At 29.7% G+C, this 17046-nt stretch overlaps 2 protein-coding genes across 2 annotated transcripts in view; both read left to right on the top strand.

The window, feature by feature from the left end:
• The window catches only part of LOC126847962 (cytochrome P450 4C1-like), a 41357-nt gene that overhangs the window by 22138 nt on the left and 2173 nt on the right, over window positions 1-17046 (top strand). The window lies entirely within an intron of this gene.
• On the top strand, window positions 564-16528 carry LOC126847963 (cytochrome P450 4C1-like). The gene is made up of 8 exons (XM_050588422.1): window positions 564-707; window positions 2359-2582; window positions 2695-2889; window positions 3174-3423; window positions 3627-3912; window positions 15193-15269; window positions 15376-15565; window positions 15654-16528. The coding sequence occupies exons 1-8, from the start codon at window positions 675-677 to the stop codon at window positions 15980-15982; spliced, it is 1584 nt and encodes a 527-aa protein (XP_050444379.1). The 5' UTR covers window positions 564-674; the 3' UTR covers window positions 15983-16528.

The following is a 17046-nucleotide window of genomic DNA, read 5'->3' as shown; positions in this document are numbered from 1 at the left end:
TAGCTATATTTTTAAATCTCGTATTCCACCATAGAAATTATAGGATGCTAAAACTAAATTTTATTAAATTATAAGGTAATGCAATCCCTAGGTTATTATTATACCAAAATAAATAATAAATAAATTATGTCGGGTAGGTTACATAACCCCAAATAATGCAATTTTAACCACATTATTGTCTTTACATTGATTTGTATATATATATATATATATATATATATATATATATATATATATATATATATATATATATGCAGTAACACCCTTATTATTACGACCTAATTATGCGGGCTTCATTTCATATAATGCAAAATATTGAATAATTACTGAATAATCGTACTTCCTACTTAAATTTAATTAAATGAAATTGTTTCTTTTTAGTAGGTAAAATATTATTAATTCAACGCTATAAAAATATTGAATAGTAGCTTAAAGTATAAATATTAAAAAATTATATTTTAATTAAAATATGAGTTTCCCATAGCTTATGAACGTAATTATTAGTTACAACGATGTTCTTTTGTAAACTTCATACTATTTATTTGTTCTAAGTACTAGTAAGAGTGCGCATGAGATTATACATTTTAGAATAATGAAAAACCTAGTTAGTCGTACTGTATAGTTACTAAAAGTTGGTTGTAGTATTAGTATTTCATATATTCATCCTATAGAAAATGCAATTAAACGAAATGGTTTCGTTTTGGCAGGTAAAAATAATTTTTAATGTTCTTAGTAATTTACTAATAACCTAATCGTTAAACATTTTAGCTTCAATACTTAGTTGCAAAGGTATTGTTTTCACATTAATGTTTTTATTTTTGTGTATGCTCCATGGTGTTTCTTAAGTTGCTTACTTAGTATAGTGTAAGATAAATTAATTATCATTTGGTTCCACACACCCTTTCTACATTTAATTACATTTTTTCGCCTTACAAACTAGTTAAAGTTCTACTAGGCAATATTAATTGTTATTAACCTAACTTAACCTTACCATTAGTAATTACTAAAAATAATTTTTATCATCATTAAATCATTTTCACTTTTGTATACAACATAAATATCACATTTTTTAAACAACATATTTCGATAACCAAAAGACATTTATATCAAAATCCAATAAGTGTTTTAGGCCGGTTTTTTTGGTAAAAACATACTTGCCAATTTTTTAATCCTAAATAATATTATATACAAGGAGGTCTCGTATCTTCGGAAATTCATCATAACTGTAATCAATTAAATCAATTAATAAAGAATTTTATTGACAATAAATAAACAAATAAAATAAACACTTGCACGTTACATCTTTAGGGCTGTGGTTCGATGTGGGTCCCGGGGCCATAGCCTTCCTCGGTCCCTATTAATACGACCTGTAGTGTAAACAAATTATCACTATTCCTGGCATACTTTGTAACTAAAATATTCTATGCCGAAGATATTTTTGAGCTAGTATGACAGCCTTTTGTAAAACAAATTTGTTTTTGTAGGTTTTTGAGTACCGAATAATAAACCCGTGGTTTCTGAAATTTTCTTAGCAGATATACATAATGACTAATTCAATTTGTTTGTACATTCTTAACACTTACACTCTTATGCCATACACACTCCTGCGAGTGTTCAGAACAAACAAATAATATTAAATGTTAAATATGTGTTATTTATATTCAAGTTCACATACATTAAGCTATGTGAAGCATTTTAGTTACGATATTCTTTTTATTAATGCGTAAATATAATACTATAATAGTGATATTGTAGATATTGAAATTGTATACAATGACCTTATTGAATATGCAATAGTAGATTATACTTATTATACGTTATAACACATCAATAGAATTCATATTTTTATTCAAATGCAAGTTTCACATCGATTATGTATGTGAACGTAAATTGTAATAACGTTTATTTAAAATCATTAATATTATTTATAATCGTTTATTTATTCGTTTTGAATGTTCGTAGGCATGAGAATATAAATGTTAAGAATAATTAAAAAATCAATTACTCGTTGTGTATAACTGCTCAGATAATCATCGTCTTATAGAAAATTAAATTTAATGAAATGGTTTCGTCTCATCAGGTAAAAAAATCATTAACTCAACATTTCAATTATTATAATGGCTAGGGGTTCAAGTAATAATAAACCCATTTAAATTAAAGAAAAACCCTTTTCAATGGTCAAATGATAACACTATACTATCTTCTATTCAGATCCCTCTAAATTGTCTTTTATCTAAAATTGTAAAGTTTGTACTAATATTTTAGCTCAAACATAAAATTGTTTAGTATAGCACTAAATTAAACAAAAAGAATACTATGATATAAAAAAATATTAATTAATGGACACAATATTTTCAGGTGTCGGACATAATAAATGATACAAGCCTTAATAACATTATCGTTATACATACAGCGGTAATATTATTTTTAGTAGTTGTGTATTATAAAATTGTAAGCCGAAGAAAGATATCATTAGCAAAACGAATACCAGGTCCAGATGGTTTCTTTTTTGTGGGAATGCTACCTGTTTTACTTGGAGGACCTGAAAAACTATTGAAGAATATATTAAAAATTGGCAGAAAGTAACTATGCTGTGTTCATGTCTAACTATTACATATTATTACTCTTTTGGTATTCTCAATTTCTAGTTATTTCAGAGCAACAGTAATTAGTTTTGTTGTCTTTGTGGTATAGATTCGAGAATACTTTATTCAAAGCTTGGATTTTGGATCAATTATACGTATTTCCTGGAAACCCCGAAGAAATAGAAGCGATTCTTACCAATCCTAATATGTTCAACAAAGCTAAACTTTATAATGTTGCTAGCGAATCAATTATGGGCGACGGATTATTTACAAACAGGGTGTTTGACGAATGGAAAAATAACAGGTGAGCTTTTTTAGTGTGATCTCCTGTGATCAATAATATTAACCATAAACTGTTATCCGTAAACTAAAGATTAAATATAATCCTTAATCCAAAAATTTAGGATTTTGGAAATTAATTTGATCCAATTTTAATATTAATCGTGAATTACGTGTAACCTGTAATCCCTTTGCAATCGATTACGGAATGTAATTAGTTTTTAATTTCTATCACCAATTATTACAATGTCACTTTTTCGAAGTTACCGATTATCAAATATCAGTTTCAATTTGTTTCGATAATTATAGAAAATTGGTAGCCGCGGGGTTTAAATTTTCGATGCTAAAATCGTTCATACCGATATTTTACGAGGAAGCCAAATTCCTGAGCCAAGTATTGTACGAGAAACGGGATAGCAATACAAATGAATGCGAAATAAGCTGTGCAATCGAGATGGCGACAATGGAGATGATCGGAAGAACCGCTTTAGGTGTAAAATTTAATACACAGAAAAACGCCAAACACGAATTTTTGGAGAACTTACATTTCATCCAAAAGGTTTGTTCGCATTTTTAATAAACAAAAATTATTTTATTTTGGTAGTTTATGGAGACCCTAGAATGGGGTCCATTAATCCGGGCCTGCAGTGTAAAAGAGTTTTCAATATCACTAGCCATACTTTATACACTTAAACGTACTTGACTGATGTTTTTTTTTGAGCTGGCATGTCAGCTGTTAGTAATAAAAATTTGTTTTTGTAGGCTGTAGAATACCGAGTAACACACCCATGGTTTCTGAACAGGAGTCTGTTTCAGTTGTCGACGTATAAACGTAAACATGACATTAGCCAAAGTATAATTTACCGTTTCATCGAAGATTTAGTCCAGAGAAAAAAAAAAGAATTGAGAAATAGGATAAACAGTCAAGGAGAACATAACGAAGAGTGTATGGGCCTTAAATGTAAATCTTTTATTGAAATACTGCTCGAGAATGAACATCAGATGTCATTTAATCAATTACGGGATGAAATAATAACTACTATAATTGGTACATTTTTTTTTTTTAAACATTATATTAAGAAATAATTGTTGGCATGTGTATTATAGTTGACCTTAAAAAATGTTAAGACACAGTTGGTACGTTATTTGCTAATAAAGTGGATAAAGTGGTACTTTTCAATTATCATAAAATCGATGATTACTCAAATTGATCGAATGGTCTAGACAAAATGTTATAATAACCGGTCAAAACAATTTCATAATTTTTTATTGCGTCATTATTTAAATTAAAAAAATGATCTTATTTGTTGAATTACTCTAATATATATATATTTTTTTTTAACATTTATTAGCGGTATACTTTATTTTGATAAATAATATCAACTATATATTTGTGTTCTTATTCGTGAATATCAAAACAGGTTGTAAATTTGATAACATTCAATTCTCTAACAAATACAAAATGCGTTACCTATGACATATCAAATCGTTAAAGCGCTGTATTTCCTTTAATTCTATCCTTAATATTTGGTTTTAGGGGTCAAGATACTACAGCTTTGGCGATAGCGTGTTCAATATTTATGTTGGCTCATCATCAGGATATACAAAATAAAGTATACTATTTTACGTATTCAGTATTATGAACTTTTAAATTAAATACCCATTATAGGTATGCTTAGTGACAAAAACATGATAAATTTTAATTATCACTCTTAATAGGTATTGGAAGAGTTATTGACAATATTTTCTACTGGCGATCCGGATCGACCACCTACCTACGAGGATTTACAAAAGATGGAATACTTGGAACGTGTAATCAAAGAAACTCTAAGACATTTTCCCCCTTTTCCCTTGTTTGGCAGAAACGTTGAAAAAGAAACTGTTATCGGAGGCTACTTAATCCCTGCAGGTACGGCCGTAGACAAATTTGTTTGGTAAATTGCTACATTCGGTGTTTGAAATTACTAATTTAGGTAATTATAAAAAAATATCCACAGGTTCATCGGTCATATTTTGCTCTGATCGCATACACTTTAATGCAAACCTTTATCCGGAACCAGAAAAGTTCAATCCGGACCACTTCTTGCCCAAAGCATGTCGCAGTCGCCATCCGTATTCGTTCCTTCCTTTTAGCGGTGGTTACAGAAATTGCATTGGTATGAAATATGCAATGCTCCAAATGAAATCTGTCGTCTCAACATTGGTCAGATCTTATCGTTTCAGTCCGTCGGACAAGTGTCCAAAACCAGATAATCTTCGTTTAACGTATGCTGGGACACAAGCGTTTGTCGACGGGTGTTACGTTAAAATAGAAGAGAGAATGTGATCAATTATTGAATTAGGATTTTATACCAGAATTATTTACATATTTGGTTAAGGTTGTTCGCGTAATTATGTTGATTTAGTTAACCGAGGTAATACTTATATCTAATAACACATATCGTTCCCGTTTACGCAAAACACATGATGTCCAAAAATGGGTGTTTTGAGAATGAGCTTTTTAAGATTGTACAAACTTTGAGATATTACATAACGGACTTAATTATAATTTAAAATCACTCTTTGAAACGATTTTTAACATAATTGGATTTGAGGAGGTATAGCATATGGTATACAGTTGCATTGTACATAAATATCTCAAAAAACCCATACTTGGACTTGAAGTGTTTTGCGCTATTTGTCATTAGGCTTAGTTTTTATTTTGGCTTATTCATCTTTATATTTTACCAATGTTTTTTTTACTGATTACACATATACCATATAATCATGGTTATAGATAAACAGGTTATGTATTTTTTTGTCCTAAAACGACGGTGTAGTCATAATACTGCTGTTACGCATAGTTTCTTTATTATATTGGTTAAGAAAATACATAAACTTCCAGAATCGAACAGTTTCCAGATTTCGGAGGCTTTAACACTAAATACAAGTATACAGTATATATGGAAAAAACGTTGGCCCAGTTGGACGTATCATTCCAAAACATTTCTGAAAACTAGTATAAAATAGGTATATAAGATACATGCATTTTCAGTGGCCTACTTTGAACAACACTTTGGAGGGTGTCTACATTTTTTGGATTTTTGTAAACTCTTTTTCACTCTCAATCTAAGCCCTTGTTCTTCAATGCCGACCACTTAAAACTTACTTGTAAATATTTATAATATATTTTTTCATCAAACATTCGTTCGAAGATAAGGGGAATGAAGCTGGCAATTGAGAGACCACCTAAGAAGTATGGAAGTATGATATTTGTTAATTATAATCTAAAGATCCTCTCAACAAGTCATACAGAAATCAACAACATAGAAATTCTCACAGTAGAAGTTACAAATTGTACGGTCACATCAATATATAAACCGCCTAATATCCCATTTCAACTTACAAAGCCAATAAATTGGTAGTCAAATGGAAGTTTAGTGGTATAATTAAAAGCTATATAACTAAAACATTTTTGAGCTTTCCAAGTACGGCATAAATTAATGTTGCACTGATTTTTCCTCGCAGATATTGACATTAATTAACTGAAATTTTTATATATAAGGTAATACGTTTTTCAAGAATAAGTATTTGATATCAAGAAACTTATTCATAAGTCGCATGCACTAGTATTTGTGTAAGAAAAATAGTTCTATTGATAAATTGTGTAGGGTTAAATAGTATTTATACCTTTAGAACTAGATTAACATGTCTCTTAGCTATTAGTATTCCTAAGGTATAGCAATAGATTGTGAGATATTTTAACGTTTTTTTAAATTTTACATTTATTATAACTATTATCCCAAAAATATACATAATTTAATAATGTATAATTGAATAAATCTATATGGACATTGCTGAAAATTATGTAACTGTAAATTTTACATACCAAAACATTTTTGAGCTTTTGTGGCATTTACATATAGGTTTTATGAAAACAATAAAAGATCAGGTAATGTTCAATTTTAACGGTATTTAAATATACATTAATAAATAAGTAATTTTCTGCTTCGAAACAGTTGGTTGTATTGATATTTAGGTAAACCAACAACCTAAAATCTCGTTTCTTTTATTATATTATATTTTATGCTGTACTGACATCTTTAAAAAATATCCATAGAAAGATATCCTTTTTATTGATTTATCCACTTTCAAAGTTATTTCACCTCTAAGGTTTAAATAGTTTTAACCTAAACTTCATTTTACTTAACTAGTACTAAACTAATTTCATACTTTAACTTTGAAGGCAAAGTTATTTTTTATGCTTTTATGGGAAAAAAATATATATCTTTAAAATCAAAATAGATGAAAATATAAAATTGTTTGTCCACAATAGAACTATACTTATAAATACGCCAAATTGGCACTTGAACGTCAACAAAATGTTGAAAAAATTATATTTTGAGGATACACTTTTTTTCTTGAAAGTTAACGAAAATAAATAATACAACATATTTAAAAATGAGCTTGGACAGTTTTAAAGAGCAGACAGAGGTACACCAATATGTTTGTTTTATTCCACGAAAACTACACAATACACACTACACAATCACAATACATTTTAACGTTAGGGTTATGCATAGCAGAATTATCATTTCAACAAAAAACCAGTACAGTGGGGTCGGTGCATAGTGGGGACGGAGTATAGTTGGGTCGGGGCATATTGGGGACGGGGAGGTTACAGGTTTACAGGAATTTTTAAATCTGAAAGTGATAAAATCACTTTCGAAAAAACGCTTCGATGCAAATCGGTAGTTAGTATTTTCAAGCCAGTACAGTCCAAACCAAGCGCAGTATAAACCAGCAAAGTTAGAAAGTTTTAAATGAAGGTTCTGTATTTACAAATGAGCATCAAAGCGTTAATTTGAAAGCGATTTTATTCAATTTTATCACTTTTATTTATAATAATTCTTGTAGACCTGTGACCTCTCCGTTTCCTCATTGCTTTGATTATATTATGCCTATACTCTACTGTACTAGTCCTCTCGGATAAAATCACTTTCAAATTAACGCTTTGATGCTCATTTGTAAATACAGAACCTTCATTTAAAACTTTTTAACTTTGCTGGTTTATACTGCGCTTGGTTTGGACTGTACTGGCTTGAAAATACTAACTACCGATTTGCATCGAAGCGTTTTTTCGAAAGTGATTTTATCACTTTCAGATTTAAAAATTCCTGTAAACCTGTGACCTCCCCGTCCCCAATATGCCCCGACCCAACTATGCTCCGTCCCCACTATGCACCGACCCCACTGTACTGGTTTTTTTTTTTTTGCAAAAACTTATTGGACCAAATAACACATATACAATGTCTTGTTATATTTTGTTGGAATGGTCGACGATTCATGTTTCAATCGTTTGTACTCCATAGTTTAAATTATAATCGCTTATTCTCAATAAAATTAATATTTATGTATTATATACTTCCATTAAAGCAATCTCACACAAACTATTTATACTTCACAGATTATATTATTTCAAAGCTATTTTATAATTCAATTTTACTAGATTGACAATGTACAAAATAAAATGCAACTAAAATAACCTTTTCATAGATTTTTAAAATGTAAAGGGTGGGATAGTGAAACGGGTTTTACCATTTAAATACATTAGAAAATCGCCGTTTTACTGCCTCATCCTGTATATTAATTTCTCGTTATTTTCTAAAGAAAAATCGATTTTCTTACATATAAATTAAAATAAATCGTATACTGGTACTGTGATGGAGAAAACAATAAATTGTACCTACATATATTAGTTATTAGTTAAATATTACTAACGTGTATAGCAACTAGCGGTCGGCTGTTGCCTGTTATTTAACAATAACCTTTTATGGAGATTTTAAAAATTGTGTTTTTTTAATAATATCATAGGAGCAGTATCATGATGTTAAATGTTCACGAGATTTGATCTAGTCATAAAATAAAGTATTATCATTTATGACTTAATTATTATTAAAATTTATCTTAATCTGTACATAGTAATAAAATAATGAAATATTTTAGACAAAATTAGAGCTACAAGTTGATAAACTAAAAAATTAAAATTAGCACGAAGCAGATTATCTAATATTAGACAATTTAAATAATCAAGCGTGAATCTCTTTAAATGAATAACAGTATAACAATATGCAAAACATTAGTTTTCCTTTAAAAAAATTGTGTAATAAAAAAAACATTTTGAGGCGGTATACTGCATAAAAACCAACACTTAATTTGAATCCAAAAAACAACAGTCCTCTTCATAATTTGCAGGTAGTTGGACCTTATATACTCATAGTTGGCCTTCGGTAAGGTTATATAACGCAGGCTATAAAATAACGAGATAACGACAGTGGTTTTGTCGTATCAGAATCATTAAGTGTCTTAATAAGTACACGGATAGGTTTTTTCCCCAATAAATCAAGTGTCTACTATAATCAGTTACACGATTTTTGTCGCCTGTGATATCATGTAATAAACACAATATTATGATACCGAATATTGGGCCCTAACCTAATCTAACACGGATAGACGTTACCAACTGATAGTTTTTAGTGTCTGTTCGTTTCTCACATCTGGTACACAGGGTTTTTAGGTAAAAAAAAAAAAATTGAATTTGTGTAGACTTAAAGTCAAAAGTGGTACTTGAGCACAAAACCTAATAGTATCATTCTGCATAGATATAAATAAAATTGTTTTAATGATTTGATCAATTTTTTTTAAAGATTTAAGGTGTTTTTGTTAAAATATACGAAATCTGCGAAAACACAGTTTCCCGGCAATTAAAAAAAAACTGTAGTGCCGAATTTTTTTCCCGTTTAATATGTTATGGGTACATATGAGTTCCAACTACTGCCAAATTTTCAACCCAAAATTTTTAAAATTACCGCTAAAAACCCGGAAAAACCAAAAAATTTTTACCCCCCCTAGGGGGGTGGGAAATGGGTATAGTTTAAGTTTGACACAACTGACGTGTGCGGGCATACCAAATAATTATTTCTTATACATTTCAACTCGATCCGACTCTTTTTCTCGAAATTATAGCCAGTAAAAGTTCTAACTTAAAAACTCGTACGGTTTTTTTTTTGTTTTTTTCAACTTTCGTCTGTGAAGAATTAAACTTTTTCAACTTTTACCCACCCAAAGTACCAACTAGATGAAAATTGCGATTTATAGAGTTGCTATTCGAAAGAATTGGTCCAGTATTAAAGAAGTTACAGTGTATACAGATAAAAAAAAACACACATCAGAGTAAAACCAATACCTTCTCGCTTTGCATGGAAGCTAAAAGAACCACGGTTTTTCCATCTACTAATGTACTTATACAAATACAGATAAAGTCATCTACACGTAACATCACATGCCTTATAATTTATAATAATAATTATTATTAGTCATACAAAAGTACCATGATATTTTTAATATTTCAAAGAGTACTACTTTCTATTCACTTATACTACTCTACTTATACTAAATAAAGATGTTTATATAAAGAATTTATTAATTGAACGGATAAATTATGACTAAAAACGAAGGAAACATTTATATAGACAGCTTAAACAGTTTGTAGAAAATATATTGAGACGCGATATCACCAACAATTTGTCATTAGTTATTAAATATAGATATTATTTTTGTTAACCAACACCGATGTATCTAAAATCCAAAAAATATGATAACACAATTATCCAGATGAAACCCTTATTTGAATAATAAGTAATCATATAATTAGCTCCGATGTATCTAAAACCTATAAAAAGAACGAAACCTTAACCCATAAGATTACATAACTAATCAAATAACCATATCCAAATATGTAAATAATTCGTGTCCAAAACCCTGCTACAGTAATCGATTATGTTCTCGCTTCTATTTTAACGTAACACCCGTCGACAAATTTTTGTGTTATCGCAAACATTAAACGAAGATTTTCTGGCTTAGGACACTTATCCGACGGATAAAAACGATAAGACCTGACCAATGTTGAGATTACAGTTTTCATTTGAAGCATTGCATATTTGCTACCAACGCAATTCCTGTAACCGCCACTAAAGGCAATGAACGAATACGGATGGCGACTGCGACATGCTTCGGGCAAGAAGTTGTCTGGATTAAACTTTTCTGGTTCCGGGTATAAATTTGCATTTAAGTGTAAAAGCTGAGTGCAAATTATAAACGTTGACCCTGTAGATATTTTTAAAAATAAATTGCATTAGTAAATTTAAGCACCAAATGTGGCAACCTATCAAACAAATTTGTCTACGGCCGTACCTTCCGGGATTAAATAGCCTCCAATCATTGTTTCCTTTTCGACTTTTCTGCCCAACAAGGGAGTAACGGTATATAGTCTCAGAGTTTCTTTGATTACACGTTCCAAGTAATCCATCTTCTGTAAATCCTCATAGGTAGGTTGTCGATCTGGGTCGCCAGCAGAAAATATTGCCAATAATTCTTCCAACGCCTATTTATAAGCAGAAATACAAAATATATCATTTTTTAGTTACCGAGAATATTTATAATATTTAATTTTGAAATTCATAAAACAATACGAATTAAAGTTTACTTTATTTTGTACATCCTGATGATGAGCCAACATAAATATTGCACATGCATTCGTAAAAGCTGTCGTGTCATGACCCCCTAAAACCAAATTTAAAAAAATAGTCATAATGCTTTAATATGTACACATTGTTTATTTGTTAGGGAATTGAACGTGGTCAATTGTGTTTTATTTGAGTTGAATTTACGGCATTGGATCAAATTAATAATCGGGTTTTCTATTCACGATTAACAACATAAATAAATAATTGAGTTCAATCCCCGCCCTAGATTTTTCACTTTTTTCAAACGTTTAAACACTGTTATAAGTATATAAAAGTACAAACTAAATCTTAAAAAGACCAACTATAATACACACGCCACCAATTCTCTCAAAGACTTTTTCAAAGACCAACTCTAATGCCACCAATTCTATCCAAAAAAATTGTTTAAAATAAATTTTCACTTTTGTATATAACATAAATATCACATTTTTTTAAACAACATATTTCGATAACCAAAAGACATTTATATCAAAATCCAATAAGTGTTTTAGGCCGTTTTTTTGGTAAAAACATACTTACCAATTTTTTAATCCTAAATAATATTATATACAAGAAGGTCTCGTATCTTCGGAAATTCATCATAACTGTAATCAATTAAATCAATTAATAAAGAATTTTATTGACAATAAATAAACAAATAAAATAAACACTTGCACGTTACATCTTTAGGGCTGTGGTTCGATGTGGGTCCCGGGGCCTTAGCCTTCCTCGGTCCCTATTAATACGACCTGTAGTGTAAACAAATTATCACTATTCCTGGCATACTTTGTAACTAAAATATTCTATGCCGAAGATATTTTTGAGCTAGTATGACAGCCTTTTGTAAAACAAATTTGTTTTTGTAGGTTTTTGAGTACCGAATAACAAACCCGTGGTTTCTGAAATTTTCTTAGCAGATATACATAATGACTAATTCAATTTGTTTGTATATTCTTAACACTTACACTCTTATGCCATACACACTCCTGCGAGTGTTCAGAACAAACAAATAATATTAAATGTTAAATATGTGTTATTTATATTCAAGTTCACATACATTAAGCTATGTGAAGCATTTTAGTTACGATATTCATTTTATTAATGCGTAAATATAATACTATAATAGTGATATTGTAGATATTGAAATTGTATACAATGACCTTATTGAATATGCAATAGTAGATTATACTTATTATACGTTATAACACATCAATAGAATTCATATTTTTATTCAAATGCAAGTTTCACATCGATTATGTATGTGAACGTAAATTGTAATAACGTTTATTTAAAATCATAATATTATTTATAATCGTTTATTTATTCGTTTTGAATGTTCGTAGGCATGAGAATATAAATGTTAAGAATAATTAAAAAATCAATTACTCGTTGTGTATAACTGCTCAGATAATCATCGTCTTATAGAAAATGAAATTTAATGAAATGGTTTCGTCTCATCAGGTAAAAAAATCATTAACTCAACATTTCAATTATTATTATGGCGAGGGGTTCAAGTAATAATAAACCCATGTAAATTTAAAAAAAAAACCCTTTTCAATGGTCAAATGATAACACTATACTATCCTTTATTCAGATCCCTCTAAATTGTCTTTTATCTAAAATTGTAATGTTTGTACTAATATTTTAGCTACAACATAAAATTGTTTAGTATAGCACTAAATTACATTTAACAAAAAGAATACTATGATATAAAAAAATATTAATTAATGGACACAATATTTTCAGGTGTCGGACATAATAAATGATACAAGCCTTAATAACATTATCGTTATACTTACAGCGGTAATATTATTTTTAGTAGTTGTGTATTATAAAATAGTAAGCCGAAGAAAGATATCATTAGCAAAACGAATACCAGGTCCAGATGGTTTCTTTTTTGTGGGAATGCTACCTGTTTTACTTGGAGGACCTGAAAAACTATTGAAGAATATATTAAAAGTTGGCAGAAAGTAACTATGCTGTGTTCATGTCTAACTATTACATATTATTACTCTTTTGGTATTCTCAATTTCTAGTAATTTCAGAGCAACAGTAATTAGTTTTGTTGTCTTTGTGGTATAGGTTTGAGAATACTTTATTCAAAGCTTGGATTTTGGATCAATTATACGTATTTCCAGGAAACCCCGAAGAAATAGAAGCGATTCTTACCAATCCTAGTATGTTCAACAAAGCTAAACTTTATAATGTTGCTAGCGAATCAATTATGGGCGATGGATTATTTACAAACAGGGTGTTTGACGAATGGAAAAATAACAGGTAAGCTTTTTTAGTGTGATCTCCTGTGATCAATAATATAAACCATATACTGTTATCCGTAAACTAAGGATTAAATATAATCCTTAATTCAAAAATTTAGGATTATGGTAATTAATTTGATCCAATTTTATTATTAATCGTGAATTACGTGTAACCTGTAATCCCTTTGTAATCGATTACGGAATGTAATTAGTTTTTAATTTCTATCGCCAATTATTACAATGTCACTTTTTCGAAGTTACCGATTATCAAATATCAGTTTCAATTTGTTTCGATAATTATAGAAAATTGGTAGCCGCGGGGTTTAAATTTTCGATGCTAAAATCGTTCATACCGATATTTTACGAGGAAGCCAAATTCCTGAGCCAAGTATTGTACGAGAAACGGGATAGCAATACAAATGAATGCGAAATAAGCTGTGCAATCGGGATGGCGACAATGGAGATGATCAGAAGAACCGCTTTGGGTGTAAAATTTAATACACAGAAAAACGCCAAACACGAATTTTTGGAGAACTTACATTTCATCCAAAAGGTTTGTTCGCATTTTTAATAAACAAAAGTTATTTTTTTTTGGTAGTTTATGGAGACCCTAGAATGGGGTCCATTAATCCGGGCCTGCAGTGTAAAAGAGTTTTCAATATCACTAGCCATACTTTACATACTTAAACGTACTTGACTGATGTTTTTTTTTGAGCTGGCATGTCAGCTGTTAGTAATAAAAATTTGTTTTTGTAGGCTGTAGAATACCGAGTAACACACCCATGGTTTCTGAACAGGAGTCTGTTTCAGTTGTCGACGTATAAACGTAAACATGACATTAGCCAAAATAAAATTTACAATTTCATCGATGATTTAGTCCAGAAAAAAAAACAGAATTGAAAAATAGGATAAACAGTCAAGGAGAACATAACGAAGAGTGTATGGGCCTTAAATGTAAATCTTTTATTGAAATACTGCTCGAGAATGAACATCAGATGTCATTTAATCAATTACGGGATGAAATAATAACTACTATAATTGGTACATTTTTTTTTTAAACATTATATTAAGAAATAATTGTTGGCATGTGTATTATAGTTGACCTTAAAAAATGTTAAGACACAGTTGGTACGTTATTTGCTAATAAAGTGGATAAAGTGGTACTTTTCAATTATCATAAAATCTATGATTACTCAAATTGATCGAATGGTCTAGACAAAATGTTATAATAACCGGTCAAAACAATTTCATAATTTTTTATTGCGTCATTATTTAAATTAAAAAAATGATCTTATTTGTTGAATTACTCTAATATATATATATTTTTTTTAACATTTATTAGCGGTATACTTTATTTTGATAAATAATATCAACTATATATTTGTGTTCTTATTCGTGAATATCAAAACAGGTTGTAAATTTGATAACATTCAATTCTCTAACAAATACACAATGCGTTACCTATGACATATCAAATCGTTAAAGCGCTGTATTTCCTTTAATTCTATCCTTAATATTTGGTTTTAGGGGGTCAAGATACTACAGCTTTGGCGATAGCGTGTTCAATATTTATGTTGGCTCATCATCAGGATATACAAAATAAAGTATACTATTTTACGTATTCAGTATTATGAACTTTTAAATTAAATACCCATTATAGGTATTCTTAGTGACAAAAACATGATAAATTTTAATTATCACTCTTAATAGGTATTGGAAGAGTTATTGACAATATTTTCTACTGGCGATCCGGATCGACCACCTACCTACGAGGATTTACAAAAGATGGATTACTTGGAACGTGTAATCAAAGAAACTCTAAGACATTTTCCCCCTTTTCCCTTGTTTGGCAGAAACGTTGAAAAAGAAACTGTTATCGGAGGCTACTTAATCCCTGCAGGTACGGCCGTAGACAAATTTGTTTGATAAATTGCTACATTCGGTGTTTGAAACTACTAATTTAGGTAATTATAAAAAAATATCCACAGGTTCATCGGTCATATTTTGCTCTGGTCGCATACACTTTAATGCAAACCTTTATCCGGAACCAGAAAAGTTCAATCCGGACCACTTCTTGCCCGAAGCATGTCGCAGTCGCCATCCGTATTCGTTCCTTCCCTTTAGCGGTGGTTACAGAAATTGCATTGGTATGAAATATGCAATGCTCCAAATGAAATCTGTCGTCTCAACATTGGTCAGATCTTATCGTTTCAGTCCGTCGGACAAGTGTCCAAAACCAGAAAATCTTCGTTTAACTTATGCTGGGACACAAGCGTTTGTCGACGGGTGTTACGTTAGAATAGAAGAGAGAATGTGATCAATTATTGAATTAGGATTTTAAACCAGAATTATTTACATATTTGGTTAAAGTTGTTCGCGTAATTATGTTGATTTAGTTAACCGAGGTAATACTTATATCTAATAACACATATCGTTCCCGTTTACGCAAAACACATGAAGTCCAAAAATGGGTGTTTTAAGAATGAGCTTTTTAAAATTGTACAAACATTGAGATATTACATAACGGACTTAAATATAATTTAAAATCACTCTTTAAAACGATTTTTAACATAATTGGATTTGAGGAGGTATAGCATATGGTATACAGTTGCATTGTACATAAATATCTCAAAAAACCCATACTTGGACTTGAAGTGTTTTGCGCTATTTGTCATTAGGCTTAGTTATTATTTTGGCTTACCAATTTGTTGGTGTTGTCATTTCTTTCCAAATATATCTTCTATAAACTATTTAAGCTGTCTATACAGGGTGTTCCACAATGATTCGACAAATGAGATAACTTTTGTTTTAGTGAATATTTTTAAGGTTTTTTTTTGTTTAATTAAATTATACTCATTCGCGCTATAAGTACCACGTTTCTTGTTGCACTTCTTGTTTTAATTTTATATATATATTTTTTTTTCAAAATAGCCTATTTATTTAGAAGAGTTTTTAAAAAAGAATTGGTTAAAAAATTTGTATTTTTATTCTTACATTAAAAAGTTATACTCACTTGAAATTGATGAAAATTTGAAAATTTCTCTCCGCGTTTATTGTGTCGGCCTTTTAACATGTTATTAAATTACAATTTTTCATCTTTATATTTTACCAATGTTTTTTTTACTGATTACACATATACCTACAATCATGGTTATAGATAAACAGGTTATGTATTTTTTTGTCCTAAAACGACGGTGTAGTCATAATACTGCTGTTACGCATAGTTTCTCTATTATATTGGTTAAGAAAATACATAAACTTCCAGAATCGAACAGTTTCCAGATTTCGGAGGCTTTAACACAGAATACAAGTATACAGTATATATGGAAAAACGTTGGCCCAGTTGGACGTATCATTCCAAAACATTTCTGAAAACTAGTA

Source organism: Adelges cooleyi, unplaced genomic scaffold (genome assembly GCF_023614345.1).
Source record: "Adelges cooleyi isolate 19-005CV unplaced genomic scaffold, UGA_ACOO_1.1 ACOO_flye_CR_arks_rails_tigmint_CR_PRNA_14, whole genome shotgun sequence".
Classification (NCBI taxonomy): domain Eukaryota; kingdom Metazoa; phylum Arthropoda; class Insecta; order Hemiptera; family Adelgidae; genus Adelges; species Adelges cooleyi.
Note: the sequence above shows the minus strand (reverse complement) of the source record. Positions and strands in the feature narration are given on the sequence as shown.

Bases quoted from the DNA above. Each gene is read 5' to 3' on its own strand.
- LOC126847963 (XM_050588422.1), top strand. From the start codon at position 675: ATGCAATTAAACGAAATGGTTTCGTTTTGGCAG. The intron at 3,913-15,192 runs GTACATTTTTTT...ATTTGGTTTTAG, and splicing joins AATAATAACTACTATAATTG to GGGGTCAAGATACTACAGCT. The intron at 15,270-15,375 runs GTATACTATTTT...CACTCTTAATAG, and splicing joins ATCAGGATATACAAAATAAA to GTATTGGAAGAGTTATTGAC.